General features: G+C 41.7%; 1 protein-coding gene across 2 annotated transcripts; it reads right to left on the bottom strand.

The window, feature by feature from the left end:
* Positions 1-114: 114 nt before the first annotated feature.
* On the bottom strand, positions 115-13746 carry LOC147327689 (calcium uniporter protein, mitochondrial-like). 2 transcript variants are annotated; one of them, XM_086295530.1, is made up of 8 exons: positions 13422-13746; positions 3424-3493; positions 3072-3239; positions 2008-2112; positions 1697-1857; positions 1346-1549; positions 637-753; positions 115-406 (listed from the first exon to the last, which is right to left on the bottom strand). In XM_086295530.1, the coding sequence occupies exons 1-8, from the start codon at positions 13527-13529 to the stop codon at positions 329-331; spliced, it is 1011 nt and encodes a 336-aa protein (XP_086151656.1). In that variant the 5' UTR covers positions 13530-13746; the 3' UTR covers positions 115-328. The 2 variants fall into 2 exon arrangements, with proteins under 2 accessions (XP_086151656.1, XP_086151655.1); XM_086295529.1 differs by having other exon boundaries at positions 3072-3242; positions 13422-13744.
* Positions 13747-20551: the final 6805 nt, after the last annotated feature.

A 20551-nucleotide genomic window follows, 5' to 3' on the forward strand; every position in this document is an offset into this window, starting at 1 on the left:
TGTTAGAAAGTGCGTTTGCATTCTTTATTTAATAATCCTGTAACGGCCACGATGCAGATTTAATCAAAGCGCTTCACAATCACACAATCAGACCAGAAAGACACCAGATTCAAATGAGGTTTGGGAAACATTTCATTTCATTAGCAGTCAATTTTTGTTCTATTTTTTTTTTCTTTTGATATATAATTGGCATCATTATTAATACTTAAAGAAAACAATTTCATGGATTTGAGATAAAAAGATGCTATTATCAAAATAAAGCAGGAAAATTAGTTTTGTTTTTCCTCTGTTAAAGTTTGAGGGACCATCATTCATGGCTTGGCTTCATTTATGGCTTTGGCTGGATTTGTTCAATTGGTAGCTGGAGTTGGGTTGGATATCTCAGACGCCTCAGGTCTTCCTCCACCTGAAACGCAGAAAACAGAAAATCAAAGACTGTAAAAGCAGTTGTTCATACCTTTTGCAGGTCTCTGAAAACAATTTATCAGAGCTTTTATTTTTGGCTGATATTTCCTTTAATAATAAAAAAAACAAAACCGTTCCTTGTAGATTTGTTTAAGAAAAAAAAAAAACACATTCAGTAACAAAGATTCTGACTATTTAGTCATTTATTGTAAAACAAAACAGTCAGCCAACCTGGGCCAGCTTGTCTTTGAGTTCATTGTATTTTTCCACGTTGAATCTCTTTTTCCTGGCCCCCTTATAAAAATAACGCAGGAACTGCCTGTCCTGGGCGTCTGGGTATACATAATCCTGTAGGAGAGAACAAAGTAGGTTAATTATTTAAAAATATATCTGCACACATGACTATTTTACACAAATGAGCATTAGGTGTAACTAAAATTTGTTTTGTTGTAACACTTTAGATTTTTTTTTAACATCTAAAGTGTAAGATCAGCCTTCTAAAGGAGGTTATTATCATTTCTTGGGTCTAGAGAGTTAGGCTAGATTTTATGGTTTTTTCCAGACTATTAACTGGGCAGAGAAAATTGATGTATTTCCCAAAATGTGATCTTGAAATGATCAGAATATTTAAAAGGAAAAGCATTTTGAAAGTCAGTGAAAGTTCTGGTACGTGACTTGCTGAGTAATAGGTTCTAACTGCTAGTTGTCAGTTACCCTGATAAGAAGTCAAGTTGAGCCATATTTATTTACACTACAAACAGCCTTCACCCCTTCAGAGCAATACAGGACATCTTTATTGTAGCTTCCATGTTGTTTTCACAGTCCACAATAAATCGCACGCCCAAGTCTGAAGGAACAACTTGTGAAATGGCCTGAGGAGCACCTGTCATCTACACCTAGAGGAAAACGGTGAAGTCAGTCAGGTGTCTCTGAGTCTTACCTGTTTGGTGAGGATATAGTAGGCGAAAGCTGCCATGCTGGTCGAGTAGGTGATGAAATACGTGACGGGCTCCATGACGTCCCACGAATAGACCCACCAGGTGAGCCAGGCCAGGGCGCCGCCCTGCACGGACAGCAGCGCCAGGCCAACATACAGAGCCCTGGATGTCTGGAAGTCTGCTTTACCGGACAGGTCTGCCTTCATCTTTCACCAATAAAATGCAGAGAAAAATGGGTTACCAAGTCTTTAAGGCTGACATGTCATCATTACCTTTAAATGAAGCTTTCAAGCAAGTATAACAAGGTATAAAGTAATTTCATGGGTGAGTGGTTGTTGCAACACATCGAGTACCTTCTCCAGAGGAGAAAGCTCCTGTTTGAGGTTGTCCAGTTTCTCCAGGAGCTCCCTCTCCTTCAGCAGCTGGTGTTCGGGCTGGTGGAGCGCCGTGTGCAGCAGGTGCACGACATGTTTCATGTCCTCCAGCTCCATAGCGTGCTCAGCAGATGCACACACTGCAACGGAGGCGCAACAGGGCAGACAACGAGGAGAAAGTAAAAGTGAAATATGAGAAGAATGGAAGATAATAACCACATTTTATCACCAGGATCAAGTGTAATTGGAAAACTGCCAAATGGAGAATTTATGAATGGAGATAAATGTACCCCTTTCAGGAGCGCAGATATTATAAACTGCATTGTTGATGACAAGCTGAAAGTCCTTGTCCAGCAGGGCATCGATCAGCGTGCTGTTGGCAATGCGCTCCCCATCTGTCAAAGCAAGCGCTGAACTGAATTAACTTTATCTTTTATACCGTGAAAAAAAAGGTTTGCTGGCAGAGGGACCAAACAAATTCAATAGAACATGAAAGAAACAAAAAGTTTATCAAATAAACCCCACGGTAATGGACAAAGTCAGTAATTTACACCTTAAAGAATGTAGTTCAGCACTGCATAACTACAGGTCATGTATGGGAACGAGAGCTGTGTGGGAAAAAAGGTCATCTGCTAATCTCTGCTGCTCTGGTCTAACATGTCCCGTCTTCTAAAGTGATAAAAATCTTTGCCACAACCTGCCTCACCTGTCTCCTTCATGGAAAAATACACTTTTCACAAGTTACCCTTAAGGTAACTTAAGGAGGACTGCATCAGATACCCGTCCTAACCGCTCTGGTTCCCATACCAACTCAGATGTGAGTGGCTACAAAATGATTAGAAGTTTGAAAAGGAAGCGTGGAGTACTGTTACAGAAAATTGCCCTATTTTTCTCCACTGTGTCAAAACATGGCACGCTCAAGGCAACACATAACTTTGGTGAGAGACACAGGTGTGTGAAGATCGTGTAGACCAGTGTAACCTTGTGCCACTCCCTCCTGCTCACTGAGGAGCCACAGAGGTTTGCAAGACTATCTGCATGTAAAATACACTGCAGTATTCCCCAAAATTGCACGGTTTATGAATTTCTTTTAAAAGCAATGATCTGTGCTACAAGATCATAAAACAGACACCGCCCTGTTTTAAAGGGCAGGGAACCGTGACCTATTGTACTACAAACAGCCACAGTTACTCGCAGTGGAAGGTGATTAACTGATAACTGCTCAGTGTAAATGTGAAAATGAGTAAATGATTATTGTGGAGGCATCTTGCTTGACTGGCTATTGTTCATCCTTTTTGTGCGCAACCCGGCGAACCAGACCGACTGCACCTGTTGCATACTGAGCATGTCTTACCTTTAGAGAGAACTGAGGCGGTAGCTCCTGGGTCCTCTTTCTGCAGATCGCCGATCAAGTCGCCCACGCTCATCAACATGGGCCTTAAAAAAAACAGACACTTCTCATTCCTGGATGGCAAGGGGACTTCCAGAACCAAACGCCCATGTTTGTACTTCAAAGATGCAGCTGCTGCACAGTGAAGGGGGTGGGGGTGGGGTATGGACAGTTTAAGTGTTAAGCTTTGCATTTACTATTCCAATTATGTGCACAGATAAGGCCAGTCTAACCACCCACAAGTAAAGTCACAAACCAGGTGCACACGTGTGACATAAAAGTTCAATATTGTGTGGATGTAATAACATCATATTACCACTAGAGGGAGCATTTGTAGCGTAGAAAAGAGCTGGATAACTTCCAAGTGGAGGCCTTCTGTGCTGAACCTGTAAAGAAGGATATGAAGGGAGAATGAATGAAAGGAAAGAAATGACTCAGTTTTTTTCTTTGTGTTCTCACGTACACACAGACACACACACAGACACACAAACCCCGCCCTTGGCAAACTGTCATGTCAGCAGATGTTGGAGAGTAAACAGATCCACGGAATACTAAAAGGAAGCATCCAAACAACCAAAAAGAAGCACTTGGAAACCTTCTGCCACAAGCCAGTTCACAGTGGTGCTTAATTACACCGTGGCTTCCTAATATGCTTTTATGTCACAAGGAACAAACTGATGCATGACTTTAATTCTTTTTGTGACAATGGTATTAAATGCTTAAATGAAAAACAAGTGCATTTGTAAATATGAGACGTACTGTCACACAGTGAGACCTCAGGTTTCTCCCAGACTCCTGAGTATGGAGAACACATCCACTGAGAAGTTCATTATTCTAATCAGCAGGAGTACTTCTTTGTCCTACGCTTGGCATTCACTGGGCGTAGTCCTTCTGCCGTCTTTTTAATGCATGCTTGTATGCCTACACAGTGCAGGTATTTAAGTTGCAAGCATAATTTAACACACTAAATACTAAAGCGCACTAAATCTGACCACAATCTGCACACTCAGAAAGTCAGAAGGGTTCCCGCTTGGATACATCTTCATCCCACTAATGCCCAGTGATGCTGCAGACACTCTCCCATCCCTTGGCCTTCAAGCTGGGAGTTTGGTCAATCAATATTACATTAAAGAAGAACAAGGGAGCTGTCCGTTTTCATGAGAGGAAGGGGGCAGGCAAGTCTCCTATCACAGGAACATAGACACGAAGAGACCAGATGTGCCGTTTCTCACGCAGCTTTGGAGTGAGCGCTTTAAGAGGGAAAACGTTTTAAACGAGCAATAAGTAACACGCACTTTAAGCTGAAGCTTAGCCTAAAACTTTTAGTACCGCAGTGGTTCAAGCAAACTGTGAAAGTGCTTTAAAAAGTTACTGACAATTACCTAAAACCTCAGGATACAAGGGCTTGTGTATCGGTTATGTATCACACAATGAAGAAAAATGTGGACAGCAAGAGTGAAGCAAATTGGTCCCATGAGTCAAATTCGAGTTGCTCCAGATAGAGATAGAGAGCAATTAAGGGCTGCCCACACTTGCGGTGAAACCAATATGAAGGTGCCTTCTGTCTGATAGCACACACTGAAAAATGTCTAAAAGCTGCAGTGCACTGGGTAAGGCAACCTGAATAAGCTGTAGTGTCAAAGTCTCAGCTTTCTTATCAGGACTGTAAAAGACGTCGAATTAGTAGAATGAACAGGAACATCGTGAGATCCTGACACTCCCTCACTATAATTTACCCGTAACAAGTTAAATATCCATTTACAGCGCGCCTCCCCTCCATCCCTTATAGAGACCATCTACAACATATCCACTACCCCTCCTCTGCACACGTCCGAACCACCTCATCCTTGCCTCTCTTACTGTGTCTCCACCCTGCACAACCTGACTTTCATTCCTCCTCTCTCCATCGTATACTTGCTCCCTACTCTCACTACAGATCATAATGTTGGCTGTGAAAATCATAGTCCACAGAGACTCCTGTCTGACCTTACCTGTAAACCTGTCCTTCACCAATGCAGACAACGAGTCCCACCCCTGCTGCACACCTCAGCACTGTCTCACTGTCCTCATAAATGTCACGCACGACCCTTTCTGCCACTCTTGACTTTCCTCAGACAATACCACACTTATTTAGCCTTTAAATGTTCAAATATACAACATTTGAGAGGCTAAAAACATACTTTTGCTTCCCTGCTAACAACTCGCCCAGAAAACACTGCGGGTAGACCCACACAGCATGCTGTAGGGCAGTCCACATTAAACCACAGGTAACCATTTGGGCCTGTATGGGTATGTCCACATTAAGGCCATAACCTACAGTGAGGGACAGAGCTTTGTTTTAAGGGCTCACAAGCGAAAATAGATCGACAACAAGTGGCCCAACACACCCAGAGAGATTTAATATTGATAAGTGCTTTGTGTGCTGTTTTCAGGCGCTGCCAAATTTGACTTTTCTCCCAGTCACATTAATCCCGGAAAAAATAACCACGTTATCCAAAGTGGCCAGAAATAATCTAGTTATTCTGTCACTACAGAGTTAACCTCTGACACCAAACACCTTCCCAGCATATTTAACAACAGACTAGGAAAACCTTTTACTTGCCACCTCTGCTCCAACAGTCATTGTGCTTCATTAAACTGAGAGTTGCAGGCATTCACTGCCAACACACACGATAGGTGCTTGAAATAAAATGCATTCAACACTAGACTCGCATTAGCAAACAGTTCAGGCCAGAAGCGGTTTAACGGCCGGTGTGAGCGCAGCGAAGGTTTTTGCACTCTTTGCGCATCGGTGATCTGCTAATGTGAAAACAGCAGAGCTGAAGTTAAGCATTAAGGACGAGGACAGACTGTTTGCTGAATGGGTGTGTGTGTGTGTGTGTGTGTGTGTGTGTGTGTGTGTGTGTGTGTGTGAGAGATCACTGACCGGAGACAATTCAACAGCTGAGTGCCTACAGGCATTTTATATTCTGTGTACACACGTTACCAATCCCATTTTTAAATCAACACAATGTGGCTACCATGGCAGATAATACAGCTTCAGGGCTGTGTAATGAATAATAGTCCACTTCCAAAGCCATGCTCTCAGCCCTCTGTTATTATAGGCTCTAACACACTGCATGATAAATACTGACCTTCGTTTGTCTCTTACCTTCCTGTGGCAGCTACAAAGAAAAAAAAACATTAAAGAACAATTTGGGAATGCTAGCAAACCGATCAACATTTACAGGGTGACAGATGACCTCCAAAGTAGATTGTAGGGTTTGAAACTGAAAACTGAGGCCCAAATCAAATGTTTTTATTTGCATTTTCAATTTTCACCTTGAAATAGGCAGTGTTTGAACATGAATATCTCAAAAACTATTACAACCAAAAGCCTGAAATAACACATGGCCTTTCTTACCATAAAGAAAATGGATCAGAGCTGTAACTGGGACAGAGTGCCTGTTAGTGTCATTCTAATTTAACCTGAGTTTTCCAGCTCTTCCAGGACATTGTGCATGCCTACAAAGATTGTCTGGGAAATGAAAAACATGCACTTATGTAATACAATTACTTCTTAATTATAATTACAGTTCTATCTGGAAACTTTTTTCTTTGGGTTAGACTATCTACTGATATTCTGTTTCTGTGGAACAACTTGACATATTTGCTCAATCCAGCATGAAAGCTGAATGAAGATTTTCTTTATTTTTGTATATAAAATTTAATTAAAAAAATATCATTTTGCATTAGTGTTCAGTTGCAGGTCCTGGTTCATGTTTATGCTATCTTTAACAGTTTTTGAGACATTTATGTTCAAACATATTATTATTATTATTATATATCCAAATATCTCTGGACCGTAAAGTTGTTAAGTAAATTGTAAGCGGCTGAGCAGAAGGTCCCATGATGATTTGTAGCTGTCACGGGATCAGTGACTGGTCTCTATGGCTGTGTGACTGAGGCTTTAGCGATCAATTTCACAGTGGCTGCTCACAAATTCCGGCAAACACTCGCCAACCAATCAACAAATACACATTTCTCAGTTCCACTGACCCAAATTAATGGAGTTTAAAATTGGCAAACAGTTATCAGCTACAGCTGCCTGTGCTGGCATCCACCTCCCAATCAGCATGCTTATTTCTCCTGCACAGTTTGACATGTTAACATGGTGGCATATGAGGATTGAAACTTCCACTTTGGCTTCATTTTCACTGAGCTCAAGTTTTACTTGAGCTACTCTAGTGCAAACAGCCGGGCCCGCCCATAGCTTATGCAGCACACATACATGACTGGTTATCCCATCCTGCAAGTTGAAGACTGTAGTGCCTGAACAAGCCCACACATGACAAACACATGAGTAACAGCTAACTGAATGCCTCTCATGGCACAAAACACGCCTGACTCGGAGAAACGATTGGGCTCTCTGCTTTGGCAGAAATTGCCATTGCCTAAATTTGTCTTCTTATCAAAACAAAACACACTTCCCTGATACGCAGCGCATCAATATTCAGAGCGCAGAGTGGTCGTTGTCTATCTATTGTCCTTCACACATTCCTGGAGCTGCAGGGAACATCACTGCACATCTGCCCCTCATCACCGAATCGTTTCATCCAACTGTTCTTTCACAGAACAATCAGCTGAAGGTGTATTTACGCCGTGAGCTAAGCATTTTTTATTTATGTCATGCAAACAGGGAAGGAGGAGAGAGAAGCCGGGCGGTGAAAACTTGGGAATATGGTGACAATCTGCCAGCCTCTCTCCTTCCTCACGCAGAGGCTGTGGCTTGCTGCTCCAGTAATGATCGGCGTCTATCGCCAGCCTCATTTTCCCTGCAGTCTTCCATCAGTTCCCTCCATTATCAATCCTGTCACAACTGAGCTATGGCCTCCTAAAGGAATCGGCTCCCACTCTGGCCACAGATTTGATATTGCCAAGCAAAGGGGAAAGAGATTTTTGCCGTCGCATAAGGAATCATAAGAGAATAACTTACAGTGTCTACCCAGCATGACCCGAGGCATAGAGAAAAATGTGCAAGCGTGATAAACTACGGCTGCCAGGAGGAGAAATTGAATTACTCTGTGTTGCCATTATGATTGAGAACAGCCAGCACTCTGGCATGAAAATGATTTGCATTGAACCATTTATCTTCTCCTACTCAGTTAATGATCCGGATCGCTTAAGAGAACAAAGAGAAGGTGGGAAGCGGGAAGAAGATGACTGCGGGGTTGGTGTGCTGTACGAACACGAGGCTGAGGTTGTGTTTCATGCAAATACAATGAATAAAACGTTTTGTAACACTATTAGACAAATAGCAGCACACACACAAAACCTATTTCTCCAAATCAAAAATGGCTTCTGGAAATACAAAGTGAGCTTTAAAAGGAAGGCGCAACAAGCAGAGGGTTCCCATCTGCGACCACTGTACAACTGCACTAAAAAGGGCGGAGCACGTACTCACATTTAGCCCATTTAATCTTACAGTTAGTCATCTCTCAGTCCAAACGTCCACATTTATAAGCAACTCATCATTCCCCAAGCTTATCTCAGCAAAGAGTGGTACAACTTTCAACCCTGAATGCCACAGAGAAGGAGCTGAATACTGAAAAACATGGAGGAGGAGGAAAAAAACAGGAGGGCAGAAATTAAGGAATTCATGTGGCGTTCGCAAAGGTCCAGAACAGACGGATCTAAAAAAGTTGATTAAAAAGGAGCAGAAAAACAAACGCAAAGCCGATACAAAAAAACCCTCTGAGTGATTCACATTAACACTTTAGTGACACATGGCTTAGCAATGCTTCATCACAAGGTCGCAACAGGACAAGAACAGCCCATATAGATGAGTATCAGCTATAATGAGTTTACTTATTAAACCCTCAGTGAGAAAAATGCCCTCATTTACACGAGGATTGAAGAGGAGTTTACTTGTGACTATAAACACCAGAGCAACTTTCACTACTTATCACACACAGTGCAGTGCTCTGATGGGCTGTTATCACAAGACCATAACAATGCAGGGTCAACACCGTCACACCCACTGTGCACATGCTTCTGTAAAGACAGCGGCACCATTACCATGGTATTAAGCGAGCTACTGGAATGTTCCTTTGACTGGATGTGCTTTAAATCTGTTCTAAGTTTATCAGCGACTGTTGTGGCACAGATTAGGAATAATATGTTTTTTTAGCTTTATGTGTATTAATGCTATTGTAAAAATATCGATTGAACTGAGAACTATTATTATCTAATTTTAGATACGCCTGTAGATGTGGTCAAGCTGAGCTGCTGAAGTTCAAACCCAGAATCAGAACAGAGAAGAAAGGTGGTTTAAGTGACTTTGAACGTGGCATTGTTGTTGGTGCCAGATGGGCTGGTCTGAGTAGTTCTGAAAATGCTGATGAGCCATCTCTAATGTTTACAGAGAATGGTCTGAAAGAGTAAATATACAGTGAGCTGCAGTTCTCTGAGAGAAAAAGCCCTGCTGATGGCCAGAGTGCCGATTGCTGACAGGAAGGCAACAGTAACTCAAATAACCCCTCGTTACAACAATGGTATGCAGAAGAGCATCTCTGAATTAATACAACGTGGAACCTTGAAGCAGATGAGCTGCTGCAGCAGAAGACCATGCCGAGTGCAACTCATGCCGGCTAAGAACAGGAAACTGGCTGCAGATTGGAATAACGTTGCCTGCTGCAGCATTTGGATGGTAGGGTCAGAATATGGCATAAAGATGATAAAAGCATGGATCCATCCTGCCCTCTTTCAATGGTTCAGGATGATGGAGGTGGTGGTGTTATGGTGTGGTGATATTTTCTTTACGCACTTTGAGGCTACGGCCTTCCTGCGTATTGTTGCTGACCATATGCACACCTTTATGACTGCAGTCAATTTGATTTATTTAAAACATTTGATTATATGTAAAGTCAATGTGTTTACTGTGTTTACTATATAAACATAAAAAACTATGTAGGTCTACAGGCAACAAAAAGTACAATATGTTACAAAGAATTCCCCCAACCATAAAACTAGAGCCTGCATCGATGCCAGTGGCCCATCTACTTAATAAATTCTATGTTGTTCTATGTGCAATCCACCAGTTGCTGATGGGCGAGCCAACATAACACAGAGGAAGGGCATTAGTGTAATGGCAAATGTGTTATTTTTGTACATTTGTGATAGTTTTTTTTACTTAACAGAAAAGTTTCAAAGTGACACTGACAACGACGCTCTCTTTTCATGTTTGACGTAACACAGTTTAGGAAGCTTTTATGGTAACAACATGTTTACTGTTTCACTCCACACACGAATTACGCAAAGAGAGGCATGTCCGTAAAGACAAATTACATGAAAATTACACGTTTTTTTTTTTGTTGCTTCATTTATCTAGGGCCTGTTGTCATTCATTATCTGATCATTTTCCAATTCAAACTTTTCTATTAGCTCAACTTCTTTACTCCTCTCAGGTCACCCTGCCCCACCTTTTCAAGCTGAAGAAGTGCTGTTGCATAACCTCTGATGACACCTTGCATAAACATGTAATTTTCCCCCTCTTAAGAAGTAAACTTAGGAAACTTGCTGTCTGACATCACATCATGAAAACGAGTTCTAAAGCTCGCTGCACTCTCACCAAACCACAGTACTGTTCTTTCTACACATTATTGTATTGAGCAACGGCTTCCTCTTTAAGCAACGCTGGACCACAGATGACGAGATCAGTTCTTGATATCTGCTGAGCCTTCTTACAATTAACAGTCACTTTATTTGTTGCCCTAATGAATACAAGTATCTGCACCTGGCATGGCCACACTTGGTTGTCAGGCTTCTTCAAATTAGATTTTACAGTGTTTGCCTGCCCAGTGCCAAGACAATAAAAAAATGAGCAAATAGTTATGCCTAATTTATCCTACCCCGGTTGTGTCCTTTACTAAATTCCCAACTGCATGATGCTCAGCGTGGATGACACTGTGCATCCGCCAAATGCTGATTGTTCAACTAGTCGGCCAGAGCAGCGGCGGATTTCACCGGGAACGGGAGAACATTTTTTAGAAGTAGGCTGCAAACAAACTCACTTGCAGATGACTTTATCATGTGTCCTGCCATTGCGCCTCAAGGGCTGTTCAAACAGACCCGTATTATAAATGCTCCCAAAAGCCTGACGTCTCATTTTAGCATTCAACACATATTCAATACACTAAACTAATGCTTTTGCGTTTTTTCATCCTGCTTAGCCCCATTGATTCAGCACTTTTGTGGATGCACAGAAACAACGCTGATATCGATTCTCTCATCTGAATGTGTGAAACTGCAAACAACTAACAGCGAGCAGCACTTGAGTTTCCTGCAGGCCAGTCGGGTTTCTCTCAGCCTCCTGAGAATTAAAACATCCTTGTGTTATATGTTTACCTGTATAGCATTACAGCAGTGACGGAGAAGCCCTAACTCCCTGTCACGTCTCTGGTGAAACTTTTGCAAAAAGGTGATATTGAATGTTTTGTCTCTAGTGGAATCTCAACAGGGAAAGGCTTGTGTTACAAATTCATAAAAGACGTGGCTTGAATATGAATATCGCCCTATAGACACCCAAAAGAGATCATATCTGAATTCTGAGCAACTTAGGCCACAGGCTGCTCACAGTGCTTAGTAGCTGTACGTACTCTTACACGGTGGTTTTGAACTGAGGATTTATGTGAACCTAGCTTTCTGCTGTCTCATGTACAATCTTCAGAGTGACCTCTGCCTCCTGCAATGCAGTGTATCAAGTCCTCTGATACACTGCATTGGAAGGAATCTGATTAAAAATTGGCAACTCGCTGTGTGGATTCTAAAAGCCAGATCTGTACATTTGCATGCAGCCATGCTCTCTGCTTTTCTAAGTGCATTACATTCCTATTAAAAACATTCTGTGGCCCAGCTGCTCCTTTACAAAAGACACTTTCACTCTGAATGGCCCGTTTTTGGGAGGTAATGTAATTTAGATTCTCCTCTGAGGTTGATACGTTTCTGGCTGGGGAAAGAAAATTACAAAAAGCAGAGAAACGGAACATTTTATAGTCTAACTGAAATCTATCTATCGCTCAATATAGGCCGGTCTACAGAATGAGGAGGTTAAAGACCACAAAACCTTTGTGGCAGAGCATTCCCAGTCTTTATTGTTTCACTTCCTGTCTTCTAAACTGCCAAATAAAGTGGAAAGAAATTCTGAAAACGACTTTATAAAACACACTAACTCTGTTCTTTTTGCAGCCGATATGAATTGTATTCTTTTTGCTGAAACATGGGTTGCTGTAAGGATTTCGCTTACTGAAGCTCCACTTTTATATACAGTCCAGTCTAAAAATAAAACTCATCTTAGTCATTCTGGCTTGTAGGAGTGAGTCACTGCATCCTGCCCCTCTGACAGCTTCCTTTTTCTTCCAATCCAACAAACTCCATCTCAGCATCCATCTATGGAGGCTCTGATTGCACCGAGCAAAACAGAAAAAAACAAAACAGTGTGCACTGTTCTCCCTGCACACTCACAGATTTGAGGCACCCTAATTGAGATCTGCCTGCCTGCAGCTGAGCTGACCAAAGCAATTTCATGCAGCGAGCGATAAAAGATGTGGGCTGAACTGGTGCCTTAATAAAACTGTGAGTAAAAGCTTCACTACAAAAAATAAATAAATAAATAAAATCTCAAGATGATGCTGTGATGGAGCGTGGGTTTTCACTTTCTGCAGCATTTCCCTGCTGCACTATTTCCTGACTGTGGGCTGGACACGTTTGTTGATGGGTGACTGCATGCAGCTATACGTCCAATACCAAGTAAATACAGGGCCAGTATTGCCAATACCGATACCAATACTTTTACTCTATCATGGCAGGTTTTGTATGGGTGAGCAGTGTCTCGTGACTTATGGGACGAATCATTGTCCATTTGCAAATTATGAACACATTTTAATGATCACTAAATCAATGTGATTTTTACTTTCCACAATAAATACCAAAACAGCTTTTCATATATTTTGAAACAGTTTTTAATAGCCTGAAATTTTAATCTACCTCTCCTTAAAGCACTTAATAAATCAATAAATCTGAAGCTAGTAGCACAGTATAGATCCTATCACTAGTATCGATCAGACACTTTTGTATCGATAGCCTCGATATTTGGATCGATCCTCCCAGATCTTCTGTACAGGCTCCGCAGGCATAGAGACGACAGGAAAACGAAAAAAAGTTTTTGAGAAGCGCTCAAAATAGAGACAAAAACAGCGTCTTGTGCTTCAACAGGAAGCCACGGCACACTTTACACTGTGACGCCCACGAGGGACTCAGAGTACAGCGTTTATTTACCTGGTGTAGAAATGTAACCGGGCGAGCGGGTCTGAGACCGCAGCGTAGGGTCTGAACACTTCCCACGAGTCCCGTCGCAACTTTGCACACCGCCCGCACCGAAGCCATCGTCAGCCGGTAACCGGTTTTAGCCGCCTCGCTGGGGCATGCCGGGAGGAGAGAGGTCCAGGACGAGTACCTCAGAGCTCCGTGTTTCACTTTAAAACGGGCTGCTGTCTGTGCGTATAGCAACAGACAGGAGGATCGCTACGGGACCCGGAGGAGGAGGAAGAGAGCAGGCTTATGGCTGAGCTGCATACCATTTCCTCCTGACTACACCCGCGCGCTCTCTGCCAGACTCCGCTTCCTTTGTCCCCCACCCCTCCTCTTTCTTTCTGTTGGGTCTGTTTTGCGTGAAACAGCAAGTGGGAAGCATATGCGCCTGCCAGGCTCACGGGACTGTAAGCCGACATCCCAAACATCACCCCCTCTCCTCTCACGAATCATCACGAGTTGGTCTGATCGCTAAAATAACAAATTTATATGAGGCTTATTAGGGCTGGAGCCGTTGTAACGTTACACTTTGAAGTCTTCATAACTTCAAATGGTGAACTAGGCCAAGAGCTCCACTTTAAGCATTCCACCCACAAATCGATTTCCTCTGATCCCACATTAAAATAGGCCCTTAGAGATAAAGCGAACTTTCTAATCACGGTGTTACGTATGAGCAAGGACTGCATTTCAGCTGTCAGCCAACAGGGGGAGCACTTACAAATATGTGTCACTGACATAAAGGTCAATGATGCGCAATTCTTTGTTCTTTCAAATACAAAGATGGATAATGTCAGAAGTTTCAATCTATGAGGTCAGCATTTGTGTGCAAAATCCATGTAAGCCAAAGATTCAGGCCTCAGTCTGCTGAAGCATTTAAAGACAGCTCTTTAAATGTTTGGCTCTGTATGCGAGCTTCTTTCTGCCACTGTGGGGGGAAAAGCTATCTGTAAGTCAAAGTGTATGCTTATTATTTTATTAATTTACATGTAATAAGTCCAAAATGTTTACTTGTACAGAAATTAGAATCAACTAGTCAAAATGTTGCGACAATAACTTCAAATTGATTGCTCTGGGCAAACAATTTGAGTCTGTGTCTGTGAGTGTAGATATCCCTGATATGGACAGGGTTTGATATGGATCTATTAGGTATGATGTGATATGAACTTATGCAAAGAAGCTCCAGTAAAGTTAATAAATCAATAAAAATAATAGATTGAGTGTTGTGCAGAGAGGTATCCTGCTGTCCAGTGAGGTTGGGCTCATAGACCATAATCTACTGCAGTGCAAGCAGTAGGAAGCTGTGCACACAATGAAAAATGTTCACACTGCGTTCTGTGTATCATCCCCAGAGCGAAGTATGTGCTACGGCTGGTGTATTGTGTCACAGAAAATGCGAGCATAATCGAGACAAATGGTCTTGAAAGCAGACAGGTCAGATAAATCTGTCATGAACACTCCCATCCGGTGATTTATAATACTCCAGTCAGCCACAATATTAAAAGCACTGACAGGTGAAGCGGCAATGTAAAGTTTTTTTGAGAAACCTTGGGCCCTGGCATTCGTGGTGGATAATTCTGCAGCATTCCACCACAATGCGCGACTGTTTAGAGAACAGGTCCAGAGACCCTGAGGCGAAACACAATGGATGAAACAGCCTTCGAGCTCTCAGATCTGGAACAGGCCCCACCAACAGACACCTCACACTGCAGCCCACAGGAACTGGCAACATCCCAGTGCTACACACTTCAGCACAGCCCTGTAGGTCTCGCTTTCCATGCCTTGAAGAATCTGAACTTTTTTTCGGGGGTGGAATACACTAAGTTAGGGAAAAGCTGTAATAAATGCTGAAGGTAATGGAACAATGGAACATTACTGTCATTAATCACCACTGAGTTTAAAATATTTACCTCCACTGTGTATGCATTTAATTTTTCTAAAGTACCCCACACACTGGACCAAATGCCAGTCTGGAAAAATGCACTTATATTAGCCTGTTCATTAATATTTAAGTATACCATAGTTAAGGCAAACACTTGATCAGCACAGTGTGAGCTGTCTTTTTAACCTGCTGGCCTTGAAGCGTGACAACAGTGACTTTCTTTGAGCGCACAGTTGAAAATTATGTTCTGCACATTGTGGCGTCTTCTTCTCTACTAGATTTATGTGGCATTTTATCAAACAGTAACACAATGGACCCTCTTCTATACTAAGAGGGGGGGTGATTCCTAAAAGCCACTCTTCATTTGTCAGAGATTCTTTCTTCATGCATTCTGCTTTAGTCCACAGTGGTGAGTCTTTAAAGACTGGTGAGAGGCATCAATACTCCCAGAGAGAAGATGCATGACGGAAAGGCTAGATGAAATCGATATGCTCCTGTGGCCACTGAGGCTGTTTTACTGACAGATTACTTTGATTTAAATGTGCATTTGTCCAAGATTTTGCAGACAAACTGCAAGGAATTGTTGCCTTATTAGCACACACAGTGAAATTGAATGCTGTTTACGGTGAAGTTTTCTGCTTAGTTGTTGTTGTTGTTCTTCTGGTCATCTGTTACCCGTCACCTGCTGCTAGATTTATGCTCTCGTTTTGGCCACACGCTGGTGGATTAAGACTGCAGCAGGGCTCTCTCGCTGAATGAAGTTATTCAGGGGAAATGAGCCAGGTTTCATTTTCTAATGAGTTGGCAAATGTGCTTCGGGCCGTTGAAAGAAGCTTCACTTTAATAACAAAATCTGCTTGCACAGAGAATTATGTAGTAGTTAATTATTTAATAGCGAGGTGATGCATGGAGTGATTCCATATCTGTGATGACAAAACGTTGAAAGTCCAAGTGATCACCGAGCGGGAATTAACACATTGTAATTTATGACTTTCATTTTATCTTCATTTAATGTTTGAATGCCCTTCTAAACTACGAGCTGTTGTCTCCTTAAAGCATTTTTCCACTATGAAGAATGATGAAAGAAGAGTGAAGATATTTTAACAGCAAGGCTATAAACTGGAGAGATTATATCTCTCGGCTGGCCTGGGAACGCCTTGGTGTTCCCCCAGACTAGCTGGAGGGGGTGGCTGGGGAGAGGGAGGTCTGGGCTTCTCTGCTTGGGCTGGTGCCCCCGCAACACGGCCCTGGATAGGTGGAATATCAGGACTGGTGTACTCCTCAGAAGGTTTGTATCTTATGGATACTTGGCACCATCTTGTGGGCGCTAAAAGGAACATAATTTCTGCAAAATGAGACTGTCTTTGTGACTGTAAGATAGTCTGTTGACATCACTTTCACACATTGTGTGCATTCTGAGTTTGTGACAGATTCAGAGTTTAAACAATGACTCCAAAACGAGTCCAAAATAAACAGTTGTGTCAGTTTAAGTATTTTAATATCTGTAAAAAATGTACAGGATGTGGATGGGGAGGCTTTTGCATACCTCTCTTTTATACTTTAGCTGAAGTGTGTGCATCACTCGTGTAATTCCTGCAACATTTGACATTTATGAAACGTGTGACTCCCCATAAACAGTGTGGCGGTGGTCTGATGATTTAGGAGCAAAGTGTGTGACAGTCAGTGCTCCTTTGTGTTTCTCGCTCTTGAAGTTTTTTTGCAGCTTTGCTGAGATCAAGTTTCCACCGAGGATTTTAAAGTGCTGTGCACTGCCCCCTTAACCTTTAGTGAAGCTGCAATTTAACACCAAGGAAATTGTTCTTAGCTTAGAGTAACTCCTATATTATATAACATACTATAAGAATAGTATGTTTCCCATCCTCACAGTCAGCACTGATATGGTGTAAAGCTTGTTTCTAAAAGATGAAGTGAATGTTTCCAAGCTGTTTTCTTAAAATGTTATTATCATTATTATTATTATTAGTAGTAGTAGTAGTAGTACACTTAATTATGTTATCATTATTATTATCAAGGTAGTCGTGTGAATATGACTATTTTCATCAGCTACCTAAAACATCTGTTCTGATGATCATTAAAAATAATGACTCAAAAGTAATATATCAACAACATATTCAACAATCTCTTGTACCAGATTATCAAAATAAGCTACAGTTGTCCTTTGACAACCGTTTCAAACATTAGCCCTCCAGTTACTAGAGCCTAAACTAGTATCTGGCAGTTTGTAGTCACATTATGTGACATTATGTGTTGTGCCTTTAAAACCTAAAATAAAAAGTTTGGTTTCCTGAATAAAAATAGTGGGGTCTTCTCTGAGCCTCCACTATTTTTTGGAAAGAGTCCTATGAATAAATGGAAAAAGGACTGAGCCATTTGTTAAACACAGCAGCTGAGTGGAGTTTTCAGCTCCAGCTGCTGTTAAAACTGAAGAACTACAGATGAAGCATCAGACAACTCACCATGTTCCCGGGTCTATGTGCTTTGGTCCGTTTGCTTTAACAACAACAAACGTGGATGTTCTTTGTGTGATTTACTAACAGTGAGCTAATCTATACAGATATACACTATATACTACACTATATACACTATATAGTGCTCTTTCTCTCTCCAAGAGACCAAGTTGCATACGTGAGTTTTTTTCATCTGTAGGCCGACTGTTTTGCCTCAGTCTGTGCTGCATGCAGAATTCCAACACAGCCTACATCCATAAGTTTAAAAATCATAATGACAGCTGAATTTAATTCAGTTGCATCAGTTTGTGGGTGCATCAAATCACTGTGCCAGCTGCTATTTCACAGCGTAAAGAAAATGCAAAGCCCCTGACGCCCTGTGACGAATACAGAAGAAGAAATTCATAATCACACTTGTTACCGCTGTATTGGCAGGAAAAACATTTTAATACAAAATCACAAAACAACACGAAAAGACGAACCTGGAACTCTAATAGACAACAAAGAAAACAGAAAAAAGATTACAGATTTTTGTTGGAAATGTGTATGGAAGAACTGGTTAAGCGAGTGGTAAAAAAATCAGTCGCAGTCATCAGTCAGGAAGAAGTTGTAGCCATCTACACGAGGCTTACCAACAAGCTCTGGGCTGAAATCGATGATCAATTTGATGAAATTCTTTTAATGAAAGCTATTAAGCATCAACGACCATGTCGGACTGATTCCGTAGACCAGAACCATTGGTGTTCAGTTGCCGAAAAGTGGCGTGTGTTTGAGCAAGAATACGACATATTCACAGCCGCTACCCATTCCTATAAAGATGCCAGAACTAGAGCGTTCATCCTGGTAAATCTGGCCAGCTCTGAAGATATCGAGTGGGAGCGTGCCTTCGTGTACGCGGGGGAAGGGGAACACAGACGATTAATGACTGGAGCAAAATTGAGAGAAGACCCGGAATGTCTCAAACGCAAATTCCACGAACTGTGTAATCCTCAAACAAACATAACTATGGAAAGGCACAAGTTTAACACCAGAAACCAGCGACCAGATGAAAGAACATAGTCTTACATGAGTGACGTGAAAAATAAGGCAGGCAGTTGCAGATTTGGCCAGCTTAAAGACGAGCTCATCAGAGACATACTCGTTTGTCCCATGATGCATTGAGTTTTTCCTTTTCAGTCACCCTTTTCACTCGCTATGTGTTAATAGACCTCTCTGCATAGAATCGTACTTGTTATTAATCTCTATCTTCCACAGCATGTCTTCTATCCTGTCTTCCTTCTCTCACCCCGCAGCAGATGGCCGCCCCACCCTGGGCCTGGTTCTGCTGGAGGTTTCTTCCTATTAAAAGGGAGTTTTTAATAATAATAATGGATTGCATTTATATAGTGCTTTTCGAGACCCTCAAAGCGCTTTACAATTCATTCACTCTCACATTCACACACTGGTGGAGGCAGCTACAGTTGTAGCCACAGCTGTCCTGGGGCAGACTGACAGAAGCGAGGCTGCCATACTGCCCATCACCAGTAGGCGGTAGGTGAAGTGTCTTGCCCAAGGACACAACGACCAGGACAGACAGAGCTGGGGATTGAACCGGCAACCTTCCGGTTACAAGTTTTTCCTTCCCACTGTTGCCAAAGTGCTTGCTCATAGGGGATCATTTGATTGTTGGGTTTTTGTAGGGTCTACCTTACAATGTAAAGCGCCTTGAGGCGACTGTTGTTGTGATTTGGCGCTATATAAATAAAACTGAGTTGAATTGAAAGTTCGCTCACACAATAACTAACTGCAACAACTGTGGGGGCAACCACGAGGCAAAAAGAGATCAATGCCCAGCATATGGCCAGCAATGTCATAAATGCAAAAAATGGAATCACTTCCAGAAATGCTGCAAGTCATCACAAACAAGGGGATTTAAAAAGAGATCCGTAAACCACATTGAAATGCAAGCGCCCAGCAGCGATGAGGAAATGTTCTTTGTGAATGGGATCGATATAGACACTGTGAATCCCTGTTTTCTGTGCAAGAATTACATATTCACCACTGTGCATATCAATGGAAAACCAATAGAGCTCAAAGTGGATACTGGCGCCAAATGTAATGTCATGCCAGCTGACCTTTTTGCACAACTGAAACAAGATGAAAAACTCCTGCCATCACAGAAAACCGTACTATAAAATCCTACATACATACTAAAAAAATATAGGAACAACATAAACGCTTTTTAAGGACATAAAAGTAAAAAAAGGCAGATAGTAGTAAGTAATAAGGCAATAAACCATTCTGAAAGCTTCTGTTAAAGGTGTCAGCGGATTACGATACATGATAAGAAACCAGGAGTCAGCCTGGAGATTCTTTGTCACCACTGAGACAAAAATTATTACATTATTTGTTATTATATTACATAAGAGTCAATAGAGATGATTTTATAGACAAAATTGATACTGCATAATTTAGAGATTACTTTGATTTTAAATTAGATCTTACAGTAAAGTACATCTCTATTTTTCTGTGATTAATGACAGATTAATGAAAAATCAGGCAGACAGTAACAGCAAAATAAATCTGTTTGCTAATGAAAGTTTGTGTTGAAGATGTCAACGGAGGAGACACCAAGATCTTTGCTCTCAAAGGTTAATCAGTGGCTCTGCCCTGCCCAGATCAAAATGTGACTTCAAGGAGGAAATGGTTCATTGTACACTTGAATGACTAAAAGTTTATTACAAATTAACTGTGTGCTGATAAAGAACAAC

The sequence above is a fragment of the Aulonocara sp. 'chitande type north' Nkhata Bay genome, linkage group LG6, assembly GCF_057382095.1.
Source record: "Aulonocara sp. 'chitande type north' Nkhata Bay isolate Kocher_YH1m ecotype deep benthic linkage group LG6, A_spYH_male_GT1.1, whole genome shotgun sequence".
NCBI classification, from domain to species: domain Eukaryota; kingdom Metazoa; phylum Chordata; class Actinopteri; order Cichliformes; family Cichlidae; genus Aulonocara; species Aulonocara sp. 'chitande type north' Nkhata Bay.